Source organism: Symphalangus syndactylus, chromosome 2 (assembly GCF_028878055.3).
Source record: "Symphalangus syndactylus isolate Jambi chromosome 2, NHGRI_mSymSyn1-v2.1_pri, whole genome shotgun sequence".
In the NCBI taxonomy this organism is placed as follows: Eukaryota; Metazoa; Chordata; class Mammalia; order Primates; family Hylobatidae; genus Symphalangus; species Symphalangus syndactylus.
In genome coordinates, this window is record NC_072424.2 from 40,216,609 (window position 1) to 40,243,740 (window position 27,132).

At 48.8% G+C, this 27,132-nt stretch overlaps 1 protein-coding gene across 12 annotated transcripts in view; it reads left to right on the forward strand.

Annotated features, from left to right (window-relative positions):
• Nucleotides 1–26,843, forward strand: part of PYROXD2 (pyridine nucleotide-disulphide oxidoreductase domain 2) — a 38,811-nt gene extending 11,968 nt beyond the window's left edge. For 3 of the 12 annotated variants that reach the window (XM_063618473.1, XM_055252826.2, XM_055252833.2), the window contains 12 exons: nt 4,040–4,195; nt 6,788–6,941; nt 8,832–8,893; nt 8,991–9,088; nt 11,179–11,320; nt 11,669–11,803; nt 13,156–13,228; nt 13,485–13,641; nt 15,734–15,888; nt 16,935–17,041; nt 19,225–19,345; nt 20,424–20,727. In XM_063618473.1, coding sequence (XP_063474543.1) covers nt 4,040–4,195; nt 6,788–6,941; nt 8,832–8,893; nt 8,991–9,088; nt 11,179–11,320; nt 11,669–11,803; nt 13,156–13,228; nt 13,485–13,641; nt 15,734–15,888; nt 16,935–17,041; nt 19,225–19,345; nt 20,424–20,494 — 1,431 coding nt within the window. In that variant the 3' untranslated portion in view covers nt 20,495–20,727. The other 9 variants (XR_010115841.1, XR_010115838.1, XR_010115840.1 and 6 more) reach the window with 9 other exon arrangements.
• The last annotated feature ends 289 nt before the right edge of the window (nt 26,844–27,132 follow it).

The window sequence follows — 27,132 nt, forward strand, 5'->3', positions numbered from 1 at the left end:
AAAGTGATGTACAGAAAATGGAACTGAGGTACAGAAACAGCTGGATTGGTTACAGTTCAGTGTTTGCCTTATTTGAACACGTTTTAAGCAGTTGATCACCTTTGATTGGCCAAAACTCGGCGATTGACACAGGAGTAGGTTACAGTCTGTTCACGCCTCCTTCCAGGTTATAGTTCACTATGAACAGAGAAACCTTTAGGTTGAGCTTAAAGTATTTAAGGAGGCAGCTTTAAGCTAAATTTGATTTAACACCATTAAGAATGACGGAGCCTCCATTTAGAAGAGAAAGTCCTGGAATCAAATGAAAAGTGATTCATAGTCAATTAGTTATACTTGAAATAACTTTTGGATTCCTCTGGGGTCCCTGATTTGGAGGGTTTATTCGTTCATTCAGTCCATGTTTCTGAGCACCTGCTGTGTGCCAGGCACTGAGAGAAGCCCTTGGGTGTACAGCAGTGAACTAGGAAGGCAAGGACCCTGCTCTTAGGCAGAGAACTTCAGGGAGAGTGCCAAGAAGAAAAGAAAAGAAGGCAGCGTTAGAGAAAGAGAGTGGAGATTCCAGCCTAGATGGTGACCAGGAAGGACATCTTCCTCAAGGAGGTGACATTTGAGCAGTTATTCAAATACCAAGAGGTCACCAGCAGCAGCCATGTAGACATCTGAGCAGTCTCCAGTCAGAGGGAAGAGGAAAAGGACACACCCAGGCAGGCGTGAGCAGAGGGCAGGTCAGTGTGGACAGAGCAGACAGGCAGAGAGCAGCAGATTGGGGCGGGAGGGGCAGGACTGCATTTTATCCAAGTGCAGCGAGAAGCCAGTGAGATGTGTGATCAGGAAGTTCACTGCTAGGATTTGTGACTTTACAAAGGTCAGCCCACCTGCTGGCTGGTGAGGACTCGGCGAAAACAGGAGGGGTCTCATGTGGACCACGAGGCCGCCGCTGCTGCGGTTCCCAAAATGGCGGCTTGGAGAGAAGCGCAGAGAATCTGGAGGCAGCGGATGGGATGTCAAGGATGACAAGGAGAGAAACTAAGGATGCCTCCTGGGTATGAGTGAGTTCACTACATTAAGAAGAACGAAGCTGGAAGTTTCTCTAGCTTAGAATAAAGAACGTCTCCATCTTAGGGACAGGAGGGGCCCCATCCGTCTCCTGGCCCTGGCCCCCGTCAGCGTCGGAAATCTCCTCCACAGAGTGTCCGGAGCTGCAGCGAGCCTGCCCGCCTGGAGCATCTCCAGTGTGGAGCATCTCCAGTGTGGAGCATCTCCAGTGTGGAGCAACTCCAGCGGTAATTGTTGGAAAAGCCTGTTTTTGGTTTCCTCGTGCTTTTCTAAAACGTCTACTGTCAGATCTCATTTCTCTCCTCTGGGGCCATACCTTGTCTGCAACGTAGCATTCATTTATTCAGAGTCGACGGAATGCTTATTAACTACACTGTGTCTGCATGCGGGGGGTACAGCGGTGAACAAAACAGACAATGCCCCTGACTTCACAGGGCTCACATTCTACTTGGGGAGACAATGAAAACACTAAATATGTGATTAGCCATGTGGTGACAAGTGCTTTGGAGAAAAATATTGCAGGGTGAGGGGGCAGGGAATGCAGGGGAGGCCTGGCTGATAAGGTGGTATTCCAGCTAAGACCTCGAGTCGTGAGGTTGCAGGCCGCGGATCTGGAGAAGGAAGCCTCTCGACAGCAGAAACTGGAGGCAGCACAGGCCCCTTTTGTTTTATCTGTGCCTGCTTTGAAGAAGTAGATGCGCTGTTGGAAAGTTCTGTGTGCTAATCAAATATTTGTAAATCAAATCATATTTTAAATGCATCAAAGGAACTTCCATTTAAAGTGACCCTGGAGTAAATGATTCTGCAAAGTAAATAAAATGTTCTGATGTGAATAATTTATCTACCTTGTAAGTATAGATTTTCACATAAACATTGCTTGATTGTGTCTTTCTAAATTTAATTATTTATTTCTGAAGTGGGGCAGTTACAGACCGGTGCTGAGAGCTGGGGCTTTGCAGTTACAGAGCTGTGGTTTTGAAACCCAGACCTACCTCCTAAAGTGACCTAGAACAAATTATTTAACTGCTATGAGCCTCTCATGTTGCTTTTGTACAATGAGGATAATAAGACAGCCACGTGCCACCATGTTGGTCAATGGTAGACTATATACAATGGTGGTCCCATAAGCTTACAATGGAGCTGAAAAAATTCCCGTCCCCTAGTGATGTCATAGTTGCAGTGCAACATATTATTCATGTGTTTGTGGCGATAAAGCCTACTGTGTGGCCAGTTGTCAAAAAGTCTAGTACATATAATGATTTACAGTAGATAATACTTGATAGTAAATGACTTTGTCACTGGCTAATGTGTTTATTATACTATAATTATTATTTTGGAGTGTATTCCTTTTCCTTATTTAAAAAATTCACTGTCAAACAGCCTCAGGCAGATCTGTCAGGAGGTATCCAGCAGAAGGCATTGCCCTCTAGGAGATGACAGTGCCACGTGTTACTGTCCCTGAAGACCCTGCAGTGGGGCAGGATGTGGAGGTGGAAGGCAGTGACATTGATGATCCTGACCCTGTGTAGGCCTAGGCTGATGTGTCTGTTTGCGTTTTACTTTTTAGCAAAAAAATTTAAAAAATAAAAAAAATAAATAAAAATTTAAAAAATAAAAAAAAGCTTATGGAATGAGGATATAAAGAAAATATTTTATATAGCTGTACAATGTTTGTGTTTTAAGCCAAGTGTCTTTTTAAAAGAATCAAAAAGGTTTTAAAAATTAAAATGTTTATAAAGTTTAAAAGTTTACAGTAAGCTAACTTACTGAAGAAATTTTTTAATAAATGTAGTGTAGCCTACGTGTACTGTATTTATAAAGTGTGCAGTAGTGTACAGCAATGTGCTCACCACTCACTAGCCCAGAGCAACTTCCAGTCTTGCAGGCTCCATTCGTCGTGAGGGCTCTATACAGTATCATTTTTCTTACCTTTTATGCCATACTCGTAATGTACCTTATCTATGTTTGGGTTTTTTTTTTTTTTTTTTTTTTGAGACAGAGTCTCACTTTGTCACCCAGGCTGGAGTGCAGTGGTGCAATCTCGCCACACTGCAACCTCCGCCTTCCAGGTTCGAGCGATTCTTCTGCCTCAGCCTTCCGAGTAGTTAGGACTACAGGTGTGTGCCACCGCACCCAGCTAATTTTTGTATTCTTAGTAGAGATGGGGTTTCACCATATTGGCCAGGCTGGTCTCGAACTCCTGTCCTCAGCTGATCTGCCCGCCTTGGACTCCCAAAGTGCTGGGATTACAGGCATGAGCCACTGTGCCCAGCCTAGATATGTTTAGATACCCAAATACCATTGTATTACAGTTGCCTCCAGTATTCAGTGCAGTAACATTCTGTGCAGGTTTGCAGCAATAGGCTACACCACACAGCCTATGTGTGGTAGGCTATCAGATCTAGGTTTGTGTAGGTACACTCTGTGATGCTCAAACTATGATGAAATTGTCTAACAATGCATTTCTCAGAACATATCCCCATCGTTAAGTGATGCAAGACTGTACTTACAAAGTTGTTGTGAGGTAACCATTGTAAACCCTAGTACAGTCCCTGGCATGGAATGAGTGTGCCATGGTGTGATGTGGCATGACATGGCGTGGCGTAGTGTGGTGTGATATGGCATGGTATAGTATCGTATGGTGTGGTAGGGTGTGGTATGGCATGGTGTGTGTGGTGTGATGTGATATAGTGTGGTATGGTATGATGTGGCATGGCATGGCGTGTATGGCATGGTATGTGTGGTATGTATGGTATGGTATAGAATGGTATAGTGTACTGTGATGTGATACAGTATTGTCTACCATAGGGTACTTGGGCAAGAGGGCTTTTTATGAACTTATATTTAAAAAAGATACCAGGACCATACACTTGGGAATCTACACACAGGTACCTAAATGGTCACACAAACACAATCGGAGAAAGATGATGGGCAGAGACCACAGAGCCATTAATATGTGGCCCGTGCTGTTTGTGTTTTGCAGAAACATGGGCTGAGGCTTCATCTTCGAAACCCCCACTCCTTCACCCCCATGCTGGAAGAGGGTGTAGGCAGCAAGGTGCCCAGGTCCCTTCTGCTGGGCACAGACATGGCAGAAAACCAGAAGCAGATCGCCCAGTTCTCCCGGAAGGATGCCCAGGTAGGGAAGGCGACCAGTGACTGAGCTCCTGCTCCCTCAGCAGCCTGGAGATGGGCCTGGTTGGATTGTCCTAGAACAATTGTCCAAAGGCCAGGGGCACTGGGCCAGGCCACCCCACGTTCTTAGGAGGGCTCCAGTTGGTGGCAGCTCTTGATCTCAGGCACTGTGAAGAGAAGCGGATGGAGGATGCTGATTAAGACCAGTGGACTGGGAGGTCTGCTCACCTGCGTGTGTTCAGTATGGGGCCACTGTCAGAGGGGCTGTGCGTGCTGAGTTCAAGAACAAATGCACTGGCGTGTTCTTAAACCGACATGTGCTTCATGCCCCTCCAGCTTTCAGACAGAGTTCCAAGTGTTTGTCCACATCAAAGCACATGAAAGCCAAAAAGGAGGATGAGGGAAGATCAGAGAAAATTAAGGATAAAATAAACTGAATCAGGAACTTAGGACAAGAGAGTTCTAAATATTCATTCAATGTGGCATCTCAAGGCTCCCTCCTGGCCACCCAAGGCAACAAAGTGTCCATGATGGCGTGCAGGTCTGGTGACAGGATGAACACATGTCAGATGGAGAATGCACTTTTTTTCCCTTGGAACTACATTCTAGGAACCTGCTGGGTGGCCTTGTCTAGATGAGCCACTGAGTTCCGTAAGGGCCCTGCCACAGTTGGTTCTGTGGATATAGAAAGATTATTTGAATGGCCATTTTGTACCAAGCCTGGGTACAAGCTGAGGTGTAGCATTAAATCACATCTCAGTGGAGACATTTTTATAAGAAGAACCTAGGTTAATAGAACCCTTGTACATTGCTTTTGTTGTGTTAATCTATTGCTGAGTAAAACTTAGAGAACCACAGACACACAGCCTACATGTCTCTTCCACCAGCAGTTTTCAAACCTAGCTGATGATCAGAAACACCTGAGGAGCTTAGCCTTTTATTTTGTTGTTTTATTTTATTTGTTTTTGAGACAGGGTCTCACTCTGTTACCCAGGCTGGAGTGCAGCGGTGCGATCTTGGCTCACTGTAACCTCCACCTCCTGGGTTCAAGCAATCCTCCTGCCTCAGCCACCTGAGTAGCTGGGATTACAGGCATTCACCACCATGCCCAGCTAAGTTATTTTTAATTTTTTCGTAGAGACGAAAGTCTCACTCTGTTGCCCAGGCTTGTCTGGAACTCTTGAGCTCAAGCAATCCTCCCACCTCCGCCTCCCAAAGTGCTAGGATTACAGGCATGAACCACCACACCCGGCCTGAGGAGCTTAGCTTTTTTAAAAGTGCTTTTTTGATGGTTCTTTTGTGCAGCAGATTGAAGACCACCACCTGCATCCTCTCGTCCAAATCCTGCCCATCTCAGATGCACTTGAGGGGACTTGGTACAAGGCCAGGTCCCCGGGCCTGCAGGACACTAGCTGTGGCCCTACACGCTAGTGACCACACACGCCGGAGGCAAGTGCCCATTTCCCATCGTGGAAATTAAGGAGCTTGATTTCTGGTTTTGTCTTTCCATGCTGTCATATTAAAGCCCTGCTTAGAGAAAGCTGTTTAACTTCATTTTTACTAAGACTTCTCGAATGTATTTTAATATGGAACTTTTCTTTATGTAACACTCATTAAAATGCCATGGGTATATCCATTGGTAGAGATGGACCAAAATTCAAAGTGCAGGGCTAAGAAGAGTCAGGTAAGGCTTCCAGTAGCACAGGCTTCTATCACTGCTCCTGTGCCCACCAGGGAAGGGAGGGTGGGTGTCAGAAACCAGGCTTTCGAAAGTGGATTCTGACGTGGGAGCTTGTGGGGTGAGAGGAGGCAGGCTTCTGTGACTGCAGGTGATGAGACGGCATGGGAGGCGACCTACAGACTGGAAAAGAATACAAGCAAAGAGGTCTAACTTCTACCAGTAATGTAGGAAAGGACAGAAGGACAGGCCGGTGCGGCTGCTCACGCCTATAATCCCAGCACTTTGAGAGGCTGAGGCAGGCAGATCACTTGAGGTCAGAAGTTCGTGACCAGCCTGGCCAACATGGTGAAACTCTGTCTCTACTAAAAATACAAAAATTAGCCGGGTGTGGTGGCAGGGGCCTATAATCCCAGCTACTCAGGAGGCTGAGGCAGGAGAATCACTTGAACCTGGGAGGCAGAGGTTGCAGTGAGCCGAGATCACACCACTGCACTCCAGCCTGGTTCACAGAGCAAGACTCCATCTTGAAAAAAAAAAAAAGAAGAAGAAGAAAAGGACAGAAGGAAGAAACTTCTAAGTGGTTTCGTAGTCTATTGCACAGACCACACCCTAGGATTCTTGCCAGTTTTCTGTGGGTGACACTTCGTGTTAGCCAGCATTAGCTCCTTGTCCCTGTCACCACTCCCAGTGACTCTCTATTGCCCAGGGTCTCCTGACCACCACCACCCCACCCCATGCACTCTTCCTGGTGTTGATGTTAACCCAGAGACCTGGAACTGGGGGAGCTCAACAGAGCCAAGCCGGGCCACAGCAGGGAATGAGGCCTGAGGAACCGTGAGGGGTGACAGGCCATATGGGGACAGCATGGAGGGCAGGGATGTGGACGGTGGGGCCTTATGCACAGCTCTGTTCCAGGTCTTTCCCAAATATGAGGAGTTCATGCATCGCTTGGCATTAGCCATTTACCCTTTGCTGGATGCGGCCCCTGTGGACATGGCAGCCTTCCAGCGTGGCTCCCTGCTGCAAAGGATGAGGTCGCTCTCCACCCTGAAGCCCCTGCTGAAGGCAGGTAAGTTCAAGTGCAGGCACCGGGGCATGATGAGCGACCTTCAAGGAGATGAGCCCATTGTCTTGATGCCTAGACACAAGCTTGAACCTCCATGGCAGCCTGCCAGCTGGGATCAGTTAACATGCTGCGATCAGTTACGGGCAGCCTGGAGCACTTTGTTGAGAGCATCTTAGGCTGATGTGCCTTTAAAATAGAGCCTGAGACCAAGGCTTATGCGTGGGTAGTTCATTTGGAAGGGTGACCCCAAGGCACAAAAATAGGAGAAAGTTGGGGTGAAAGTGGACAGAGAAAGAGTTAATACCAGAGTGTGTGATTGCACTAGCCAGCACTGTGGGTGACAAGATGCTGGACCTGTGTGGGCCCTCTGGGAAGCCTTACGAAATGCATTTGAGAAACCTTCCCAGGAGATGGAAAGGGAAATATTTATCCATTGGGTTCTATCTCCCATTGGTCAAGGGTTGCCTCACAGGGCATTGACCCCCACACTTCTGGGCTATGCATCTGTGGGTGCCAAGTAGGTTCCCATGAGTGCCCTGCTCTGGTGCCAGAGAAGCCCTAGGGAAGAAGTAGAGAGGCTCACTTTTCAGGACTGAAGTGAGATGCTGTGGAGTTGCCTGTGTGAAGCTGATCAAAGCCTGCATGGAGCTCAGCATCATGGCCGTGGCTATGAATAAGATATAGGGGCCAAGAGATTTGAAGAGCTGCCCCCATACAGGAAGAATGCTAGATATGGGCTTAGCAAGGAGAAGTTCTGTGATCAATTAGTAATGTCTGCCATGAGTATGAGAATGGAAGGCTCATCAAGTATGCTATTATTTTCTACCCTCCTTGAGGGTATACAGACCAGTTTAGCCTCTATATCCTAGAAAAAAAAACCATTGGTTTCCCACATGTCTTCGTGGTTCAGCTGATCCCAGCTGGCTCAGCTGATCTGGTCTGGTCTCAGGCATGTGTTTGTGTCTGCAGCAGCTCAGTGGAGGCAGCTCTGCTCCAGGTACCTCTCGTCCTCCTTGTAGAAGCACATGCTGACCTGGGTGTGGACTTTTCACATCAGTGGCACAAGCACAGAGGGCGTGCCCCAACATACAGGCCTGTTTCAGATCTGGGTTTGTGTCACATCTGCAAACATTCCACTGGCTGGCCAAATCACATGGATGAGCCCAGAGCCAAGGAGCCGGGCAGGTTAACCAAGCTGTGGTGGGTTGGGAGGCACTGCAAACTTATACACTGCAAAGAGTATGGAGCCAGTGGAATCTATTACAAGTGCAAAAAGTAGACACTGCCTCTCAGATAACCAGTCCAAGGAGCTCTGTGTGAAAAACAGGCAAAAAACATTTATTGAGCAACTGCTATGTGCCAGACACTAAGCTAGGCCCAGGGGCTGTAAGGCTAGAGACCATGATTTCTACCCTGAAGGCCTTAAAGCCTAGTTTCTTTCTGAAATGGTCTGAATCAGGGTCATAGGAATGGATCAGCCATGCCAGCCACCTCCCAGGATATGGGCCTTCCAGAGTTCAAAATAAGGGAATAAGGTACAAGTTTAAAATTTTCCAAAAATAATGCTAACTGCTTAAATGTATTAAGTACCTATGAACTTGCAAATGCTTTACCTAGCTCATTTAATCCTCACCGTAGCCCTTGGGGTGTAAAATAGGATTCCCATTTTACAGGTAAAGAAGCAGGTTCAGAGATGTTAAAAATGTGTCCCAGGTGCTGCAGCTAGTGAGAGGTGTGGCCAGGACTCAAGCTGAATCTGTCCCTGCATTGGCTGTGCTATACCACCTCCCGGCAGGAAGTCTCGGCCTCCTCCATTCTTTTATCCCCCAGGTCAGGTCGGAGGGTTTCCCTGTCACCTGTTTCAACTTCTGTTTTGTGGATCTTCTCTTGTAGGCCGCATCCTGGGAGCCCAGCTTCCCCGATACTACGAGGTCCTCACAGCTCCCATTACCAAGGTGAGTGGTTCCCCAGCCTCAGGCCCGACCAGGCAGTGAGGGGGCCCTCCTCCCACCCAGGCCCCTAAGCCCTTCTCTCTGCTGTTGTGCTGTCCAGGTGCTGGATCAGTGGTTCGAGTCTGAGCCTCTAAAAGCCACTCTAGCCACAGATGCTGTGATTGGAGCCATGACAAGTCCCCACACTCCGGGGAGTGGGTGAGTGCGGGGGGTGAGGCGGGACACAGGAGTGGGGCATGTTCCCCAACAGGAGTGAGGACTACAGTGGCAGTGGCAGCAACAACAGCTGCCACTTAGCAGAACTCACCCAGTGAGCCAGAAACCGAGCCAGGCACATCACACACGATCCACTTAACCCTCAGAGCAACCTCTGAGAACTGCGGTTCAGAGAAGGGAGTGTCTTGCCCAAAGCCATTCAGCTGGTAAGTGGCAAGGCTGATTTCCAGCTCAAGGTGTCTGACTCCCCAAAATCTTCCTTCTTAGTGACTGTGCCCTACTGCTTCACTAAGAAAAGCCTCTCTCCCACCTCCCGCTTGATAGCTCAACATTTATATCTTCTTTTCTCTCCTCTTCCCTTCCCTCTTCCACCTCTCCACTCCCGCAAACGCCCATTCTCCCTTCTCTCCTACCGTTCCTTCCCCTGGGCTCTGGTACGCACTCACACAGACACCTCAGGATGGACAGGAAGCTGCCTTTTTCTTTGTGAGTGAGGGTTCGTGCTGACAGCCCAATCCGAGAGGTGGCAGTCAGACACAGCAAAGCCTGCAGTGTGGTCTGACTTAATGAGCCCCCGCAGGAGCAGGAATGGAGGGGTGTGTGTGTGTGTGTGTGTGTTGGGATGGAGAATGCCGCCAAGGGTTGGGCCGTTTCCAGTGCACCAGAAGATACAGCTAGAAGCTAGAAGCTGTCGACGTGGCTTTTCTCTCAAGGGATGAGCACACCCTCGGAAGTGGTTTTTCAACACATATTAAGCCGGCCCCAAATTCCCCCAGGGCCATGGAGACAGGAGCTTGGCAGCGGTTGCCACACATTGGCCAAGCTGTGATCTACCAGCCAATCTGGATCTTCCAGCTGGGGCCTCCTGCCCTTTTCTCTTCGGATCTCTGGGAGGCTTAACCAGTGCTCCGTTTGTGAAATGTGCCTTTAAGTAATCTGTTCCTTCGTTAATTCTTCCAACAAATATGGATGAGCGCTTGCCTGTGCTAGGTGCTGGGGATACGGTAGTGAGTGGAGCAGACGTCCTGATGGGCGAGAGACACAGAGCGAGTGATGATGAAGTGGCGTGAGTGTGATGCTAGGAGGAGCAGCAAGGACACAGCCTGGTCAGGGTCAGAGAAGCCTCCACGTGGAAGAGATGTTTGATCTGAGACCCAAAGGACAAAGAGGAGTTAATGAAACATAAGATGAGGGAGGTAGGGGCTTCAGGCCGACAGAACAGCAGGGGAAATGCTGGGGTTGAGAGAACGTGTGATCCACCCAGGGAATCAAGAGGGTCTGTTAGGAGGATGGGGTATGGAGAGGGGAACAGGATGAGGGATGAGGCTGGAGCGCCTGCTAGGAGACTGGCCATTACCCTAAGAGTAGCGCCAAGCCGGGGAGGCTTGGAATTGGTGATAAGTGAGTGGCAGGAGCAGAGCTGGGCTTTAAGATAGGGCTCCAGGATATATGTGGACAAGACCTGCAGGAGGGAAAGAGTGGGAGAGGGGGTCCAATGAGGGGCACTACTGCAGCAGCATAAGGAAGAGAAGAGAGGCTGAGAGGTGGGGTGACCCTTGAAAGCCCTTTGGAGGCTGAGTTGGTGTTGCTTTGTGGACGTAGATGGGGAAGGATGGTAGAGGTCAAGGCTGACACCTGGGTTTCTGTTGGAAACAGATCCTTCCGTTGAAAGGTGCCATTCACTGGGATGGGATAGATTGAAGGAGAAGCAGCTGGAGAATGGGGAAAATGTGGTGGATTTAAGATGCTGCCAAGGAAGGGTCCAAATGGAGATATCTGTGGGTAGCTGGACACAGGAGCTGGAGCTCAGGAGAGTGCTGGCGCTGCAGGTTTGGGCATCGTTGCCTTCTTTTCGGTAATAAAGCTATGCACATAGACACACTTGCTGGGGAGAGGGTGTAGAGAAGGCAAAGGGCTCTTACAAGAACTTGAGCTCATTAAAGCCTGCTGGGAAAGGGCTGCATGGTGACAGGGCGGGGCTGAAGATCAAGATGGAAAGGAATAGTTGCACCTAGAACTCTGGGGAGATGAGACCCCACCTCCAGGATCTGAGTCAGGTGGTCTGTCCGCAGGTATGTGCTGCTGCACCATGTGATGGGGGGCCTGGAGGGGATGCAGGGGGCCTGGGCCTACGTCCAGGGGGGCATGGGTGCCCTCTCTGATGCCATCGCAAGCTCAGCCACCACACATGGAGCAAGCATCTTCACTGAAAAGGTGAACGGCCCCTCTACCCCACCCCAGTTATTGGCAAGGATCCCAGGACAGAACAAAGTCTCAGATTTGGAAGGTCGCTTGTTTTACCGATGAACAGAGGGGCAGTGGGGAGGTGGGTTGCAGAATCAAGGTCATGCAGTCTGTTAGTGGCTAACCACCCCCTTGGAATTCCCTGGTCACTGAACTGAGGCTGAATGTTTCATGGAGAAGCTGCAGAACTTGGTGGGATGGGTTTGGGATGAAGAAGCTGTGAATGCCTAGGAGCAGCACAGACCATGGAAATCCCGGAAGATCTAACCTGGATTTCTTTTCCTGGGGTTTCTGGGGCCTTGTTCTGGTGGGCTCTAGACAGTGGCGAAGGTGCAGGTGAACAGTGAAGGCTGTGTTCAAGGAGTTGTGCTGGAAGATGGCACAGAGGTGAGAAGCAAAATGGTGCTGTCCAACACATCACCGCAGATCACCTTCCTGAAGCTGACGCCACAGGTGAGGCTGTGGGCAGGAGGGTGGAGCTTAGATGTCTGCCAAAACAGGGGTTAGAAACCGTGGGGATTGAGGGAGCCAGGATTGCATCAGGGTGTGAGATGCAAAAGCCAAGTCTCTGCATTTGGGAAACAGGCGGGTAAGGGCAGGTAGTAAATGGGGAAGAAGCCTCACAGGTGAGGAGAAGGGGCCAGAGAGGTGAAGTGACCAAGATTCTGGCCATTGGCAGAGCCAGAGCTAGAACCCAGGTCTGACTTTCAATCTAGAGTTATTTCCACAACTTTCCTACTTTCCTGATTTCTCCGCTTTCACCAGCTCTAATTCCATTCTCTGTGTCAATCATTTGTTGTATTATCCATGATTATTAATTAATCAATTAACAAAGAGCCACAGAACTTCTGGGCATACAACAAGAAATACTGGCACCAAGAACTGGAGACTTCAGTTGATCTTGGTGGATTTCAGCTGCTCAAGGCTTGCTCATGCATTTGCAGTCAGCTGTGGGTCAGCTTGCTGGCTCTGCTGATCTTGGTGGGACTCCTTCATATGCCTGGGAACTGGCTGGTGGTGGCTGGTCCAGGACCGTTTCTTCTGGGATGACCGGGTGGGGGACTCGGCTATGCTCCATGTGTCTGTGCTCCTCCAGCACAGTAGTCCAGGCATGTTCTCAGGGTCCAGCAAAGGGCAAAAGCAGGCAAGCTCAAGCATGCATGCAAGCATCACATGGTTTGATCTCTTTGCATCCTGTTTTCTAGCATTGGCCAGACCAAGTCTCATGGCCAAGCCTAGAGTCAGAGTGTGAGGGCACTGCAAGGTTACACAGAAGTGGGTGTGCAAACAGGGAGGGGTGAGCTTTGGGGGCAGTTTTTGCAATTGACTTACCCTGTGCCCAAAATATATGATAACATGTATATGCGCATGAAGCTCCCAGCCATTCTTGGGGGCAATTCTTAGAGGCAAAGCACTACTTTTGCTGAGTGATTCCATTACTAAAATTCAACAAACATCAGTAAAAAGAAACTTGTTAAGGCAATTCTGAGATCATCGAGGCTTCCAAGAGCTTACAGACCAGTAGTGAAAAGAGGCCTGCAAACCACTGACACCTTTGCAAGCAGGGAAAGGTGTGGACTATTTCACAGTCAGAACTGCTGGCCAAGTGCGGAGGAGGAAGTGGTTAGAGCTGAGTGGGAGGGGATCTAGGAAGGCTTCACAGGGGAGGTGGTTTTGGCTGAGCTTTGAAGGATGAAGAGGATTTCCGGAGGGAGCGACTGAGGGATCTTCCTGAGCAAAGAAAGAAGGCAGCTTCCTTGGGGCCTTGGACATCTGAGGCCTTTCATGGAGGCTTCTCCTTCCAGGAGTGGCTTCCTGAGGAGTTCCTGGAGAGAATCTCTCAGCTGGACACCCGGTCGCCTGTCACCAAGATCAATGGTAAGAGGCACACCACATCGCAGCACTGTCTCCTTTGACCCATCTGAGTGAGAAACCTCCAGGGCTGGGGGCAGCTGAACTCTGTCATCATCTCCATTCCCTGACCTCCAGCCCGTGTCCGCCTGCAGCCTGGTCAGAAGGTGAAACACTTGCTCTTACTTTCCTACTCCCACCCGCCAGTGAGGGTAGCAGGGTGCTGGCTGTAGAGGGAGGACCTTGGGGGGCTAAGACCTGACCCTCCTCTTTGGTCCCTCAGTGGCCGTAGACAGGCTGCCCAGCTTCCTGGCGGCCCCCAATGCTCCCAGGGGCCAGCCGCTGCCCCATCACCAGTGCTCCATCCACCTGAACTGTGAAGACACCCTCCTCCTTCATCAGGCCTTTGAAGATGCTGTGGACGGCCTGCCTTCCCACAGGTAGGGGCGCTGGACTTTGTGTCCCCTGATGTTCTTCCACATGGGCCTGGGAGGCGGGGCTGTCCATGCCACGCACAGCAGGGATCAGGCCTGGCGTTCAACCTTCACAGTGACTTAGGATCTGCCAAAATCCATACTTAACTTCTAAGGACAGGAAGTGCATCCCAGGTGAAAAATCTGAGGACGAGGGCAGTAAGGGGTGAAGAGCAGCTAAGGTTAGCGGAAGGGGTAGAGGGGCAGAGCGCTGCCCGGGAAGGTGCTGGGGCTGGGGAAGAAGAGGAGAAAATGTGTTCTGGGAGAGCAAAGGAGGCTCTCTCATTCAGAGCCCGTCAGAGGGCACGCACTCACCCAGTCCCCTGCTCCGTAGCCTTTCTTTTTCTGATAATCTGCCTTCTTGCAAAACTTCTAAAAGCATTTCCCACCTCCCACTGCATCTGTATTTCCATTCTTCCAGAACAGGCAGGGGCGCTATAGGAGCAAGCGCCTTTCCGTCCTGTCCACTGTCCAGCACACACTGTTGAAAACCTACCCAGTGCTGGGCTCTGTACTAGGTACGGGCTGGGAGAATTAGTGGGGCAGGAGCGTGAAACTGACACAAAGCTTATGATACGACAGGTACCTAAATATTTATAGCATGTGGTAAAGAAGATGTGCGCCTGGAGAGAAGGGTATAGGACAAAGTTCATCCATTTATAAATATTCTGGGGTCTCTATTCTGTGCCAGGCTTGGTTCAGTGACTGGGCACATATCAGCAAGCAAAGCCAAGAAAGTCTCAGGTCGTTGACTCTCTATCCATGAGAGGAAGACAATCAACAAGTAAGCACTGATGATGAGCACTGCAGAGAAAAATAGGCAGGGAAGGGGAGGAAAGGCTTCTCTAATAACGTGGCACTTGAGCAGAGACCAGAAGGAAGTGAGAATACAGATCTTATGGGTATCTGGGGAAAAAACGTCCAGACAGAGGGAAGGTCAGGTGCAAAGGCCCTGGGGCAGGAGTGTGCTGCTGTGTAGGAGGCACAGGGACGAGGCCAGAGTGGCTGGAGAGAGAGCACCTGGGAATGAAGGGTCTCAGATGGTGCTGGGTCTTGTCAACTGTCCTGGCTCTTACTCCAGGAAAGTTTGTGCAGAGCCTGCCTTATACTTTAAAAAGACCAACCTGGACACTGTTTGCAGAAAAAGTTAAGGCATCTGTTGCAATGGGTTACTGTTGCAGAATCCAAAGGAGAGAGGACAGTGGCTTGGACAAGGGTGGGGGCAGGGGAAGTGATGAGAAGTGATGAAAGACTGGGTATATTTTGAAGGTGAAGCCAACAGGACTTGCTGTTGGACAGGGAGTGGGACGTGGGTCAAAAAAAGGAGCGACTGTGAAATGATGCCTCCATTTACTGAAAAGAGGAAGAGGCGGTGGGGGTGGAGCAGATTTTAGAGGCTAATCAGGCATTGGGGTTTGAACAAGGGACGTTTGAGATCCCTGGTGGACATCCGAGTTCAGCGAGAACATTGCAGCTGAGGGACACAGAGAGAAGGAGCATTTCCCGTGGCCTTGAAGGAGACTCATATTTGGAGATCAGAGGGCGAACATGCTCCAGGTAGAAAAGGTGTGGCAGGCAAAGGTGGTGGGGTGGGAAGCAGGTCACAGCTCTGCTGGGGCTCGGGGCAGCCCTAGCAGCTCTGTCTTCCATTGGTCTGCTCTGGAAAAGGCAATCAGGCCACTAAGCCTGGCTGAAATCTGGCTGCTTGGGCACCTGCTGTGTTAGGCCTGGCCCCTTTCCACACTCCCACTGTCTGTGTGGACCTTGGAGACATTTGCGTTTGGGAGCTGTCGTTAAAGAGCACAGCGTGTGATGAAGGCAGACGAGGACAGGCCATGCATTCGGGGGTCTGGGGCCAGGCGAGCTCCTCACAGGTGCTCTGGACCACGCTAGCAGTCGCTAAGCCCGTGCAGGTGGACAACCACTGTGGCTGTACAGCGACAATCGCCCAGGATTGGTGTCATCTCAGGGCCTCCACTGTGTCCCAAGTCATCTCAGATGCCCTACCCTCCGCACTCCTGCTCTTCAGACCTGCCGTCTCTCCTCCCTGCCCGCACAGGCCTATGATTGAGCTCTGCATCCCTTCCTCGCTGGACCCCACCCTGGCTCCTCCCGGCTGCCACGTAGTCTCCCTCTTCACTCAGTACACGCCCTACACGCTGGCTGGAGGCAAGGCCTGGGACGAGCAGGAGAGAGATGCTTATGCAGACAGAGGTAAAGAGAGCTGCACGTTCTGTCTCCAGAGCCACAGCCAGGCATGCGACCCGACTGGGCCTGCTCCTCCTCACTGCCCCATTCGGGATTGACAACTGCAGGTGCCATCCCAAAAGGAGGAAATAGTCGAGGGAACCTCAAGTCAACATAGTTGACTGCTGGGTTCAGGAACTGGGCTAAGAAAGCCAAGAAGACAGAGTTCCTGCCCTCCAGTTGCTCACAGTCTAGCGAGGGATGGAGGAGACTAATTTAGAAACCTGTCATTACAGCACAGCTGACTGCATGAACCAAAGGAGAAGCATGAGCCAGAGAGACAAGGAAGGCTTTCAAAGGAAGGGACGGTCAAGCTGGGTTTCCAAGGATGACTAGGAGCTGGCCAGGCAGCAAAGGGCATTCCAAGCAAGAGAAACAGCTTAAGCAGGCCGGGCATGGGGGCTCATGCCTGTAATTCCAGCACTTCGGGAGGCCGAGGCAGGTGGATCACCTGAGGTCAGGAGTTCAAGACCAGCCTGACCAACATGGTGAAACCCCGTCGCTACCAAAAACATAAAAAAAATTAGCAGGGTGTGGTGGCACATGCCTGTAATCTTAACTGCTCAGGAGGCTGAGGCAGGAGAATCATTTGAACCCGGAGGCAGAGGTTGCAGTGAGCTGAGATTGTGCCACTGCACTCCAGCCTGGGTGACAGAGCGAGACTCCGTTTCAAAAAAAAAAAAAAAAAAAAAAAACCAGCTTGAGAAAAGTGAAGAGGTGAAAAAAGCTGCATATGCAAAAGGAGATAAGCAGCTTTGTGTTTAAGGTTGGGTTAGGGAAGTGGGGGAAATTGGGGACTGGACTGGCCTACCCATGCATCTTTGGGATGAATTAATCATTTGCTTGTGGACTGATTTTTGTTTTTCACCTATTGAGGTATAATTTGCATATGATAAAATAAGCCCATTTCTGTGTGTAATTTAATGACTGTTAGTAAATTTGCCAAGTTGTACACCCATAGTGCCTCCTCTTCTTCCTAACACCATCTCATTTCTCTGTTTTTGGCACCCCAGTGTTCGATTGCATTGAGGTCTATGCCCCTGGCTTCAAGGACTCTGTGGTTGGCAGAGACATCCTCACACCACCAGATTTGGAGAGAATCTTCGGGCTTCCTGGAGGGGTGCGTATAAGCCTAGGGGGTCTCTCACCATAGCCTTCCCTCTGCCCCCTCACTTCCTGGCTGTGACCTCTCTGCTTTGTCTTGTCCCTCCATACTCAGCTTTCATCAGGAAGGGAGGACAGTGGCAGGGACCCTGGCTGAGAGAGGGCAGAGAAGCGGTCAAATCGAGGGAATGGGGGATCCCTAGTGGGGTCTCAGAAACACAGGCAGGACAGCCCCCACTGAGAAGGTCACCAGGATTGTGGCCCTCTGCCTTGACAACCATGCTGGCTCTGCCATCTGACCTTCTTCAGAGAGAGCACCCCCTTCTCAAAGCAGCAGCACATCCTCAGACTTGTCAGTTTATCAAAAACTAGAGATTGGAGACAGGGAGACCAGATAGGAGGCCAGGCTCAATCGCCTCATTGCAGCTACTGAGCACTTGAAAGATCAGAGACCAGCCTAGGCAATGTAGTGAGACCCCATCTCTACAAAAACAAAAAACCCAAAAAATCACCAGGTGTGGTGGTGCATACCTGTGGTCCCAGCTACCCAGGAAGCTGAAACAGGATGATCACTTGAGCCCAGGAGTTCGAGACTGCAGTGAGCTGTGATGCATCATTACACTTCAGCCTGGAAAACAGAATGAGACCCTATCTCTAAAAAGAAAATTAAAAAAAGAAAGCAAAAGAAGGATCTGAGGCCAAAGTGAGATGTGCTGCAAGTGTAGAATGCACACAGTATAGAAAAAAATGTAAAATATCTCATCAATAAGTTACATATTGATTACATGTTGAAATTATAATATTTTGGATATATTGAGCTACATAAAATGTATTATTGACATTAGTTTCATCAGCTTGCCCTTCCTTCCTTCCTTCCTTCCTTCCTTCCTTCCTTCCTTCCTTTCTTCCTTCTTTCCTTCCTTCCTTCCTTCTTTCCTTCCTTGTTTCCTCCCTCCCTCCCTCCCTCTCTTCCTTCTAGAGATAAGGTCTTGTTCTATCACCCAGGCTGGAGTGCAGTAGTGCAATCACAGCTCACTGCAGCCTCAACCTCTGGGGCTGAAGCCATCCATCCTCCCACCTCAGCCTCCTGAGTAGCTGGGCCCACAGGCATGCACCGCCACACCTGGCAAATTTTCTTTTTTTTTTTTTTTTTTGTAGAGATGAGTCTCCCTGTGTTGTCTAGGCTGGTCTCAAACTCTGGGGCTCAAGTGATCCTCCCACCTTGGCCTCCCAAAGTGCTGGGATTGCAGGCATGGGCCACCACAACCGACTCTGCTTTTACTTTTTAAATGTAGCTACTAATAAATCAAAAACTACATATGTAGCTGCCATTACATGTTCACTGAACAGCACTGGTCCAGGTATAGAGGAAAGAAGGCCAGGCAGCAGGAAGAAAGGGAATGGCTGGGTACAGCAGGCATGGGGCGGGCAGACTTGAGAAGCCTTGGTGACAGTGTGCACATGGGGGTCAGGGTGGAGGTGATGTGAAGGGTAGGCACAGAGGCCAGGGGGAGGAAGGTGGTGTCATTCACTTATGCAGGAGGATGGGGAGGAGCAGACTCGAGGGAAGAGGATGGCCTCAGTTTGGGGCAAGGTGAGGAGGGCAGTGGGGGGACACTCCTGTGGTGACGCCCAACAGACGTCAGGCTTCTTGTCCAGACCTGCCCCCTGAGTCTGACCTTCACTTGTCCCATGCTGCCTCCCTTCTCAGCCTGGGGCTGGTCTCACCCAAGCCAGGGGGGCAGAACTGTGCTCGGGCCTCGTTGCCCCTTGTCTGCCATTCACAGTGATCCTGCTGGAGCTTGAACGCCGGGGTCCGGGCTCAGGTGGATGCCTTGGCCAGAGAAGGGAGTTCTCGCAGAGATGCATGCCAGCAGCCACAATAAGTCAGACAATTCTGTTTTTCCAACAGAGTGAGAGGGATGCAGAGTAGATAACAAAACCCTCTTTTCTTTCCCGTTCAGTTCGTGTTCCCCACCCTGCTTTCTTCCTCAAAAAGCCTCTGGAAAACTTCACTCCCAGCCCCAGGGCATGTGCCCATTCCGTCTCATCTCCTTCCCTTTCTGCATTTTAAAACCCAAGAAAATATCCCGGAAGGAGAAGAACATTTGCTGGAGAACAGGGGAGGGGAAGAAACCCCGCCAGGGCAGGAAAGGCTGTAACACTCCTGTGCTAATGACTGTGGCCTTGCCTCCGCAGAACATATTCCACTGTGCCATGTCCCTGGACCAGCTCTACTTCGCCCGCCCCGTGCCCCTGCATTCTGGCTACCGCTGCCCTCTCCAGGGCCTGTATCTCTGTGGAAGTGGGGCTCATCCTGGTGAGTGACCTGGAGTCCTACTACCCTGTGGGGACTGGGAGGGCTCACTGGAGGCCAGAGACTTGGAGAAGGAGGAAGTTAAGCAATGAAGGTGGCAGAGAGGGAGGGGAGCAGGGAACTCCCAACATAAGAAGCTGCCCTGTGTTCAGAATTCTCCATGCACAGGTGAGCACCCAGCCGCTGCCTCCACCAGGCTGACCACAGCCCACAGTTGAGTTCACACTTCAGGAGGCCTGGGGATGCATCCTGGTGGAGGCATCTCACCACATTCCAACGTGGAGTTGTGAGAGACCCATGTCCCTAAATTCCCCATCCATATATATATTTAGACAGGGCTTCACTCTATAGCTTAGGCTGGAGGTGCAGTGGCATGATCACAGCTCACTACATCCTCAACCTCCTGGGCTCAAGTGATCCTCCTGCCTCGGCCTCTGGAGTAGCTGGGACTACAGGTGTGTGCCACCATGCCTGGCTAATTTTTCATTCTTTTGTAGAGATGGGTTTTGTTAGGTTGCCCCGGCTGGTCTCGAACTCCTGAGCTGAAGTAATCCTCCCCACTTAGCTTCCCAAACTGCTGGGATTAGAGGCCTCCATCCATATTTTAGACCAGGAAGGATGGATAAAGTTAACTTCTTCAACTTTACAATTCTTTCTTGTGCGCATTCCAAGCCTAACGGAGCTGGCTGAGGCTGTCATTTGCTATGCACACTTTCTCTCAGCTGTGTGGACTTGGTCCCCTGGAAAGAGTCTGGGCTTACACATCTTCTCCCTCCCCCCAGCCCCTTATTCTGAAATTTTAACTTCGCTAACTAAGCGTCTGCCCATCCAGCACGTCCACCCTCAGCCGTTGAGACTGTGGGCTGTGGACCTGGCCCCTCCCCAGACCTTTGGTGCAGGAAGCCTGGAGGGAGCCAGAATCTATTGAATGGCTGTCTTAGGTGATTCCAGTGCCCACGCCCCCGCACCCCTCTAACCAGCCCCACGCTGCTTTGTTGCTGGATCTCTGTAAGCCCTGTCCCCATCCCCACCCTGGCGGGTTTTTGACGGGAGCTTTGATTCATAGGACATTCCCTTCCAGGAGGAGGTGTGATGGGAGCTGCTGGGCGAAATGCAGCGCATGTGGCCTTCAGGGACCTCAAGAGCATGTGACCCTGAACCAGCTCTGACCCAGGAAGAAGACTCCACCCCTGAATTCCAAGTGCTCCATTGGATCAGCTTCCCGGGAAGTTCAGCTTCGGGTTAGTACGTAAGGCCACCACAATGCTCAAGAAATTATTTTAGAAAAAATGTACAAGTTACATTTAGTGCAAGTTAACCTTATGCCTATGCCTCCATACATGGACTGGTTCTGTTTTCTTAAAACTAGTATTTCATACAGATAATTTTGCTTGTATTTTTTCTCTGTGTTAGTTGGTGGGATAGACTCCTCTGGGGTACTCATAATTCTTACATCAGCTAAGAAGCAGTCCATTTAAAGGCCAGGCATGGTGACTCATGCCTGTAATCCCAGCACTTCGGGAAGTTGAGGCAGGCAAATCACTTTGAGGTCAAGAATTCAAGACCAGCCTGGCCAACATGGTGAAACCTCATCTCTACTGAAAATACAAAAATTAGACAGGCATGGTGGCGGACGCCTGTAATCCCAGCTACTTAGGAGGCTGAGGCAAGAGAATCACTTGAACCCAGGAGGTAGAGGTTGCAGTGAGCCGAGATTGCGCCATTGCACTCCAGCCTGGGAGACAGAGACTCCATCTCAAAACAAAACAAAACAAAAAACAGTCCATCTAACCAGTGGAAGAGTCTGATCCAAGCATCCCCCTGTCCTTGCCTGGGACCCCCACTACCAACAATTGGAGGACTGCCCAGGTGGGGCCCAGTCAACCGCTGTCACGTTCCTAGCAAGCTATAAGAATGGACCCAATTTCCCCATGATCCACAGAGTCACCCTCAGGGGCTATGGTCCTGAACAATGCTGGGCATCTCAAGCCACAGAATCCTCCAGTCAGGCAAAAAGCAGCCAAGGGTGACTGCAAAGTGGATTCCACTGAGGCCGTCTGGGAGCCCGGTCTTCCTGATTCCAGAGCATTCAGCCTTCTGCCGCCCATGAGCTAAGTCTGTTGCATCACCAACACCTTTCAATATAAACCTCTATAATTCTAAAGAGAGTTGAATTGTCACTCTTGTCCAGGAAAATCCATCCAGAGTTCCCGTGGTAATGCAGCCCTCCCAGCCAGCTTCTCCAGTTCCGGCAGCCAAGGCCACAGTCCAAGCTGTCCCATCTGCAGATGAGGCAGGATCTTCCCTGGGAAAGCTTCCCTTCCTCCATTTCCTGGGCAAATTTATACAGGTTCAAATAGATCCACCTCATTACTTAATGTTGGTAAACTCAGATTTCTCAGCTGTAAAAGAGTTGTTTTAAAGCTCACATCAAACAATAGATCATGTTTCCATCCAGTATCTGGCACATGATAAGCATTCAGTACATGGTAGAGCTGCTGCTGTGGCTTTTATTGATGAAGATGTTTTTGTCATTTTTGTATTCTGCAGAAGGTGATCTTTTCTATATACTTTTTAACCTGGCACCCAGAATTGAAACTAGCCCCCTAAAAGCATTGTGATCAGGACAGTGCAGAACAATATTTGGGTCCCCAGGCTTTTTCCAAAGTAGCCAAGCCCCCTCCCTCATTCAGCATCAGGACCATCAACTTCTTGAGCTTGCTGAAAATTTGTTTTTGGTCAATATTGAATATTGCTGGTTTTCTGGAAGGAAAGAAGGATGGCAGGGAGAGAGGGAGGAAGAATGAGAGAAAAAAAAGAAAGGGAGGGAGGGAGGGAGAAAGAGAGGAAAAAGAGAAGAAGGAACAAAGAAAGTGAGGGAAGGAAGGAGAAAGGAAGGGAGGGAGGGAGGGAAGGAGGGAGAAATTAACATAGAAAATCTTCAAAGGCCTGGGGCAGCTCACATGGGACTTGGTCTTTAAAAATAATAACAATTTTTGGCCGGGCGCAGTGGTTTACGTCTGTAATCCCAGCACTTTGGGAGGCTGAGGTGGGCGGATCACGAGGTCAGGGGATCAAGACCATCCTGGCTCACACGGTGAAACCCTGTCTCTACTAAAAATGCAAAAAAAAAAAAAAAAAATTAGCCAGGTATGGTGGCACACGCCTGTAATCTCAGCTGCTCTGGAGGCTGAGGCAGGAGAATTGCTTGAACCCGGGAGGCAGAGGTTGCTGTAAGCCGAGATTGCACCACTGCACTCCAGCCTGGGCAACAAAAAGAGATTCTGTCTCAAAAAAACAAAAAACAAACCAAAAAACTTTATTTATTTATTTATTTTGGTAAACAAAAGTTACAAATGCCTAATGTAGGAAATTTTTAAACTATAATAAGAGAGAAACATAAAATGCACACATAATTTTTCCTGCAGAGATCATTGCAGTTCCCATTTTACAATATTTCCAGGTAGTCTTTCAGATCATTGGTATTCCGTGTTCTGTATGTGGGCTTTACATCTTTCCTTCATTTCACTTCATGTCATAAGCAGTTTTCAGTGCCATAAAAATTCTTTGAAAACATTATTTTTAATAGCTGCCTAATATTCTCTTGTAAGGATGTGTCATAATTTATTATGGAACATTGGGTTCAGCTTTGGCCTTGATTGCTAATTAGTATAAGCCAAAGGCCCAAAAGCTTCTTTTATCACCGCTGTTCCTGTTTTAATGGTTCCCTATCATTTCTGGGATCACAAGGGTACAGCTGTTCTCCAGGCAAATGTTCCCTGTAAAGGAGGAGGAACTTGGAGGAGACCAAGGAGAGAGGAGGAAAAGCACTTTTAGCACCAAGAGGAAGAATTTCCCACTGTTTGGTGTCTCCCATACTGTGTCTCATGTCTCTGAAAGATGACATTTAGTCCAGACCGAGAGACAAGATAAGGTCTCAGCACTACAGGGTGCCTTGGTTCCTCCAAGCCCCCAACGCATGCTGACCCCGCTGAGCAAGGCGGGCTGGTCTTACCTAAAGTGCTGACTCTGCAAATCAGCCATGAACTGGGCAAATGTGTCCCTTGCTGGCCCTAATATGTAAAACTTTTAGAGGGATAAATAAGTTAGGGCCTCATTGTTACCTGATTTACAATTGCCCGTTTCCCCAGAGCAGCAGGGAACACTTCCTTCTAGGCACAGTCCTGTAAACCCCTGAAGTGCACTGGAACCTCAGCTGGTTAAGTCGTTACCAGCGGGTCCTCCTGATCTCACAGCCCCTGGGTGATGGTGTCCAGAGACTCAGTGAGATGTGAGGTTTACAGCTCTGGGAGGAATTTGGCCTTCCTGGTGGGAGGAATGACAGATGTGGCTGACCAAGCCCGCTGTGGGCCTTGTGAGCGTGCATCTTTCTAACATAGGTTCAATTTGCAAGGCAGGTGACAATTGCCAAGTTCTTCTGTGGGACCTTTGTAATACTCCTGCCCTGATGTCTGGAATGAGGGGAAAAGAGACCTGCTGAGCAGAGGATGTCATTCTGTGAGGGAGTGGAGACACATGAAATGAGAAAAAGGAATGAAAAATGCAAAGCAAGGAGAAACGCAAATGGACAGCAAACCTGAAAAAATATTTAAACTCACCAGGAATCTGTTAAATGCAATGAAAACCAAACGATCATGCTTTACCTATAAAATTGAGAAAAAATATTTGTATAGAAAATTACTGGTGTGGGCAAAAAAGACTCTCTTCTATGCTGTTGACAGCGGCATAAATTTGTATTTGATCATGAGACTCAAAAGCCAACATCTGTGTGCTTTGTGGGTTATTCCGCATCTTATCACTTAGCCTAAGGAAAACATCAGAAACGTCCCTGAGGATTCAGGTAGAAGGATATTCATGCAGTATTATTTGCAATGGCAAAATACTGGAAACAGTGTAAATGTCCCAAAATAGAGAATTAGTTAAATTAATCATGGTAACGGCATGTGATAGAATATCAAACAATAACTTTAAAAGTTACATTTTTGAAAGTACTTTTCTTTTATCACGTGGAAAAAAAATGCTAATAAAAGGTAAGATACAATGGGACCTGAATTTTGTTGATAAGTGATAGATGGATAGACGGATCTCTCATATATCTGTAAATATACATTATATATACTAACTATATAAAACATACCCACACAGAGACAGAGAGAGAGAAAAAGAGAGAGATGGAGAGACAGAAACAGAGAGACAAATGGGAAAGAATAAATTATACCCCGAAGTACAGTCTACTAGCAGTAGCCTGAAGTCTTTCTGACCACTTGGCAGCAGCTTGGAAAATGTTCCTCACTACCTTCATGGAACCTATTTTAGCATAAGAACCAGCCCAAAGTAAATGGATGGGACTTTGAATTTTTGTTTAAAAATGATGGGCTGTGCCTGGTCAAAATGGCGTGTGAATGGCTTATGCATTGATATATATTGATTGGCCATAAGTCAGAGCGCTTCAGACCTGGTCTGGGTCTAAGAGATCCTCAGTGGAGACATGGCATCTTTAGTCACCTAAGGTCCCTGCAGCATCACAAAGGGAAAGGGTGGCATCTTCTAGTGTTTCCACAGCCCAGCAGAAATCCTGTGTTCTTGTAAGGAGGTGACCGAGGTGAACCTGAACCTGGATTTTCTCTGGTTTTATCTGAAACTAGTCAATGCTGTTATGTAGGTTGTCAGACCAGCAACTCTGCAGCTGGCTATATGTGTCTTTAACTAATAAGAGAATCACAAGAGGAATTAAATGAGACTAAGCAAAGGACATTTGATTGGTATGCAGAAGTCTTCAAAACAATGTGTCTCTTAAGAAAAAAAAAAAAGAAGGTTGTCAACAGTGATAAGATAGGTGAAACCTACACTTTCTGCACTGCACCTGTCTGCCTTCCTTCCTGTCTGATCTTTCAGGACCCATGGAGAAAGTGTAGGTCTGGCCCAGAAGGCTGTTGTGTATAAAGAGGATGATGATGCCTTCCATAGAGGGATGTGAGGATTGTATATACATAAACACAGCTCACAAAATATGCACACTGTGTGACTCAGCACACCCACTCCCAGATATACCCAGCAGAAATGCTTACTGGTGTTCACCAAAAGATACATACTAGGCTGCTCCTAGCAGCACTGCTTGTAATACCTCCAACCAGAAAGCTACCCCAATGCCCACTGACAGTAGAATGGATAAGTAAATTGCGGTACCTTCACATGATGGACTACTATTCAGCAATGAGAATAAACAATCTAGAACCACATGCAACAAAACTATATTGAGTCAAAGAAACCAGACATGAAATAATACATGTTGTAGGATTCTGCTTATAAATTGTACAGAAACAGTCTAAATTAATAGTTCCTATACTGTTAAAAGTTCACCTTTGGTTGGGCACAGTGGCTCACACTTGTAATCTCAGCACTTTGGGAGGCTGAGGTGGGAGGATTGCTTAAGGCAAGGAGTTCAAGACCTGCCTGGGCAATGTAGCAAGACCTCATTTCTAAAAAAAAAAAAAAAAAATAGCCAGGCATGGTAGTGCATGCATGTGTCCTAGCTACTTGGGAGGCTGAGGAGGGAGGATTACTTGAGCCCAGGAGTTGGAGGCTACAGTAAGCTATGCTCATACCACTGCATTCCAGCCTGGGCAACAGAATGAGACACTGTATTGAAAAAAAAAGTTCACCATTGAGGGTGTTAAGGCCTAGAAGGAAGCCTGAGAAGGGCTTCAGGGTGCTAGCAGTATATCCACCTGTTTAATGTGTGTGATGGTTACATAGGCATGTTCAGTTTCTGAAGAATTCATTCATTTCTACACTTAGGATTTGCAGCTTTCTGTATGTGTATTATACTTCAATAGAAAGTTAAAAAAACTAGTGCCTGGAACATGGTGATGTCACTTATTAACATCATTACTCTAAAGCTCATATTTGTTGGCAAAGCCCTATGTCTGAGACTAGACTTGAAAGGGGAAATGAAGAAAGAGGGTAAGGAAGGAGAAGAGGAGAAAGGGAAAGAGGGATGTGGTAGACAAACCTGTAGGGTGCCCCCTACCCAGGACCCCTGCTTACTGGTGCCCATGGCCTTGTGTGCTCCCCTCCCCTCAAGGGTGGGTGAGGTCTATGAATTGCTTCTAACCAACAGAATATGACAAAGGTGAAAGGATGTATGTGATTATATCACACACAGCATAATCGTGCAGGAATCTCAGTTCCTGGCTGGCCGTGAGGAGGCAGATAGCCCTGTTGAAAACCCCATGTGGCAAATAACTGCAGTAGCCTCCAGCTGACTGAAGCTCTCAGACCTACTACCTCAAAGAATGATACTGCCAACACCATGTGAGCAAGGAAATGGATGATTATCTGGTTGAGCTTCCAGATGAGAACACAGTCTGGCCGGCACCATGAGTATAGCCTTGTGACGCCCTGAACAGGGAGTCCAGCTGTGCCTAGATTCCTGAACAGTGGAAACTGTGAGATAATAAATGTGTGTTGTTCAAAGCCACCAAGTTTGTACTAATTTGTCACACAGAAATCAATAACTAATAAAAGGGAGAAGGCCACATAGCCATGCACATGATGGGTGCAAAATACGATGATATGAATTGAAATTATGCCCCTAGATTTCAAAGTATTCCCATTCAAAATGACCCTATGAGTTGGACTTCACTCCCATAGTGGCTGGGCATCCATCTCCCAGCAGGGCCAAGCCTGGAGTCACCATGACAGAGGGCATCAAGTCAGACACACCTGTGTTTGGATCCTGGCTTTACCAGCACTGGATTTTAGGCATG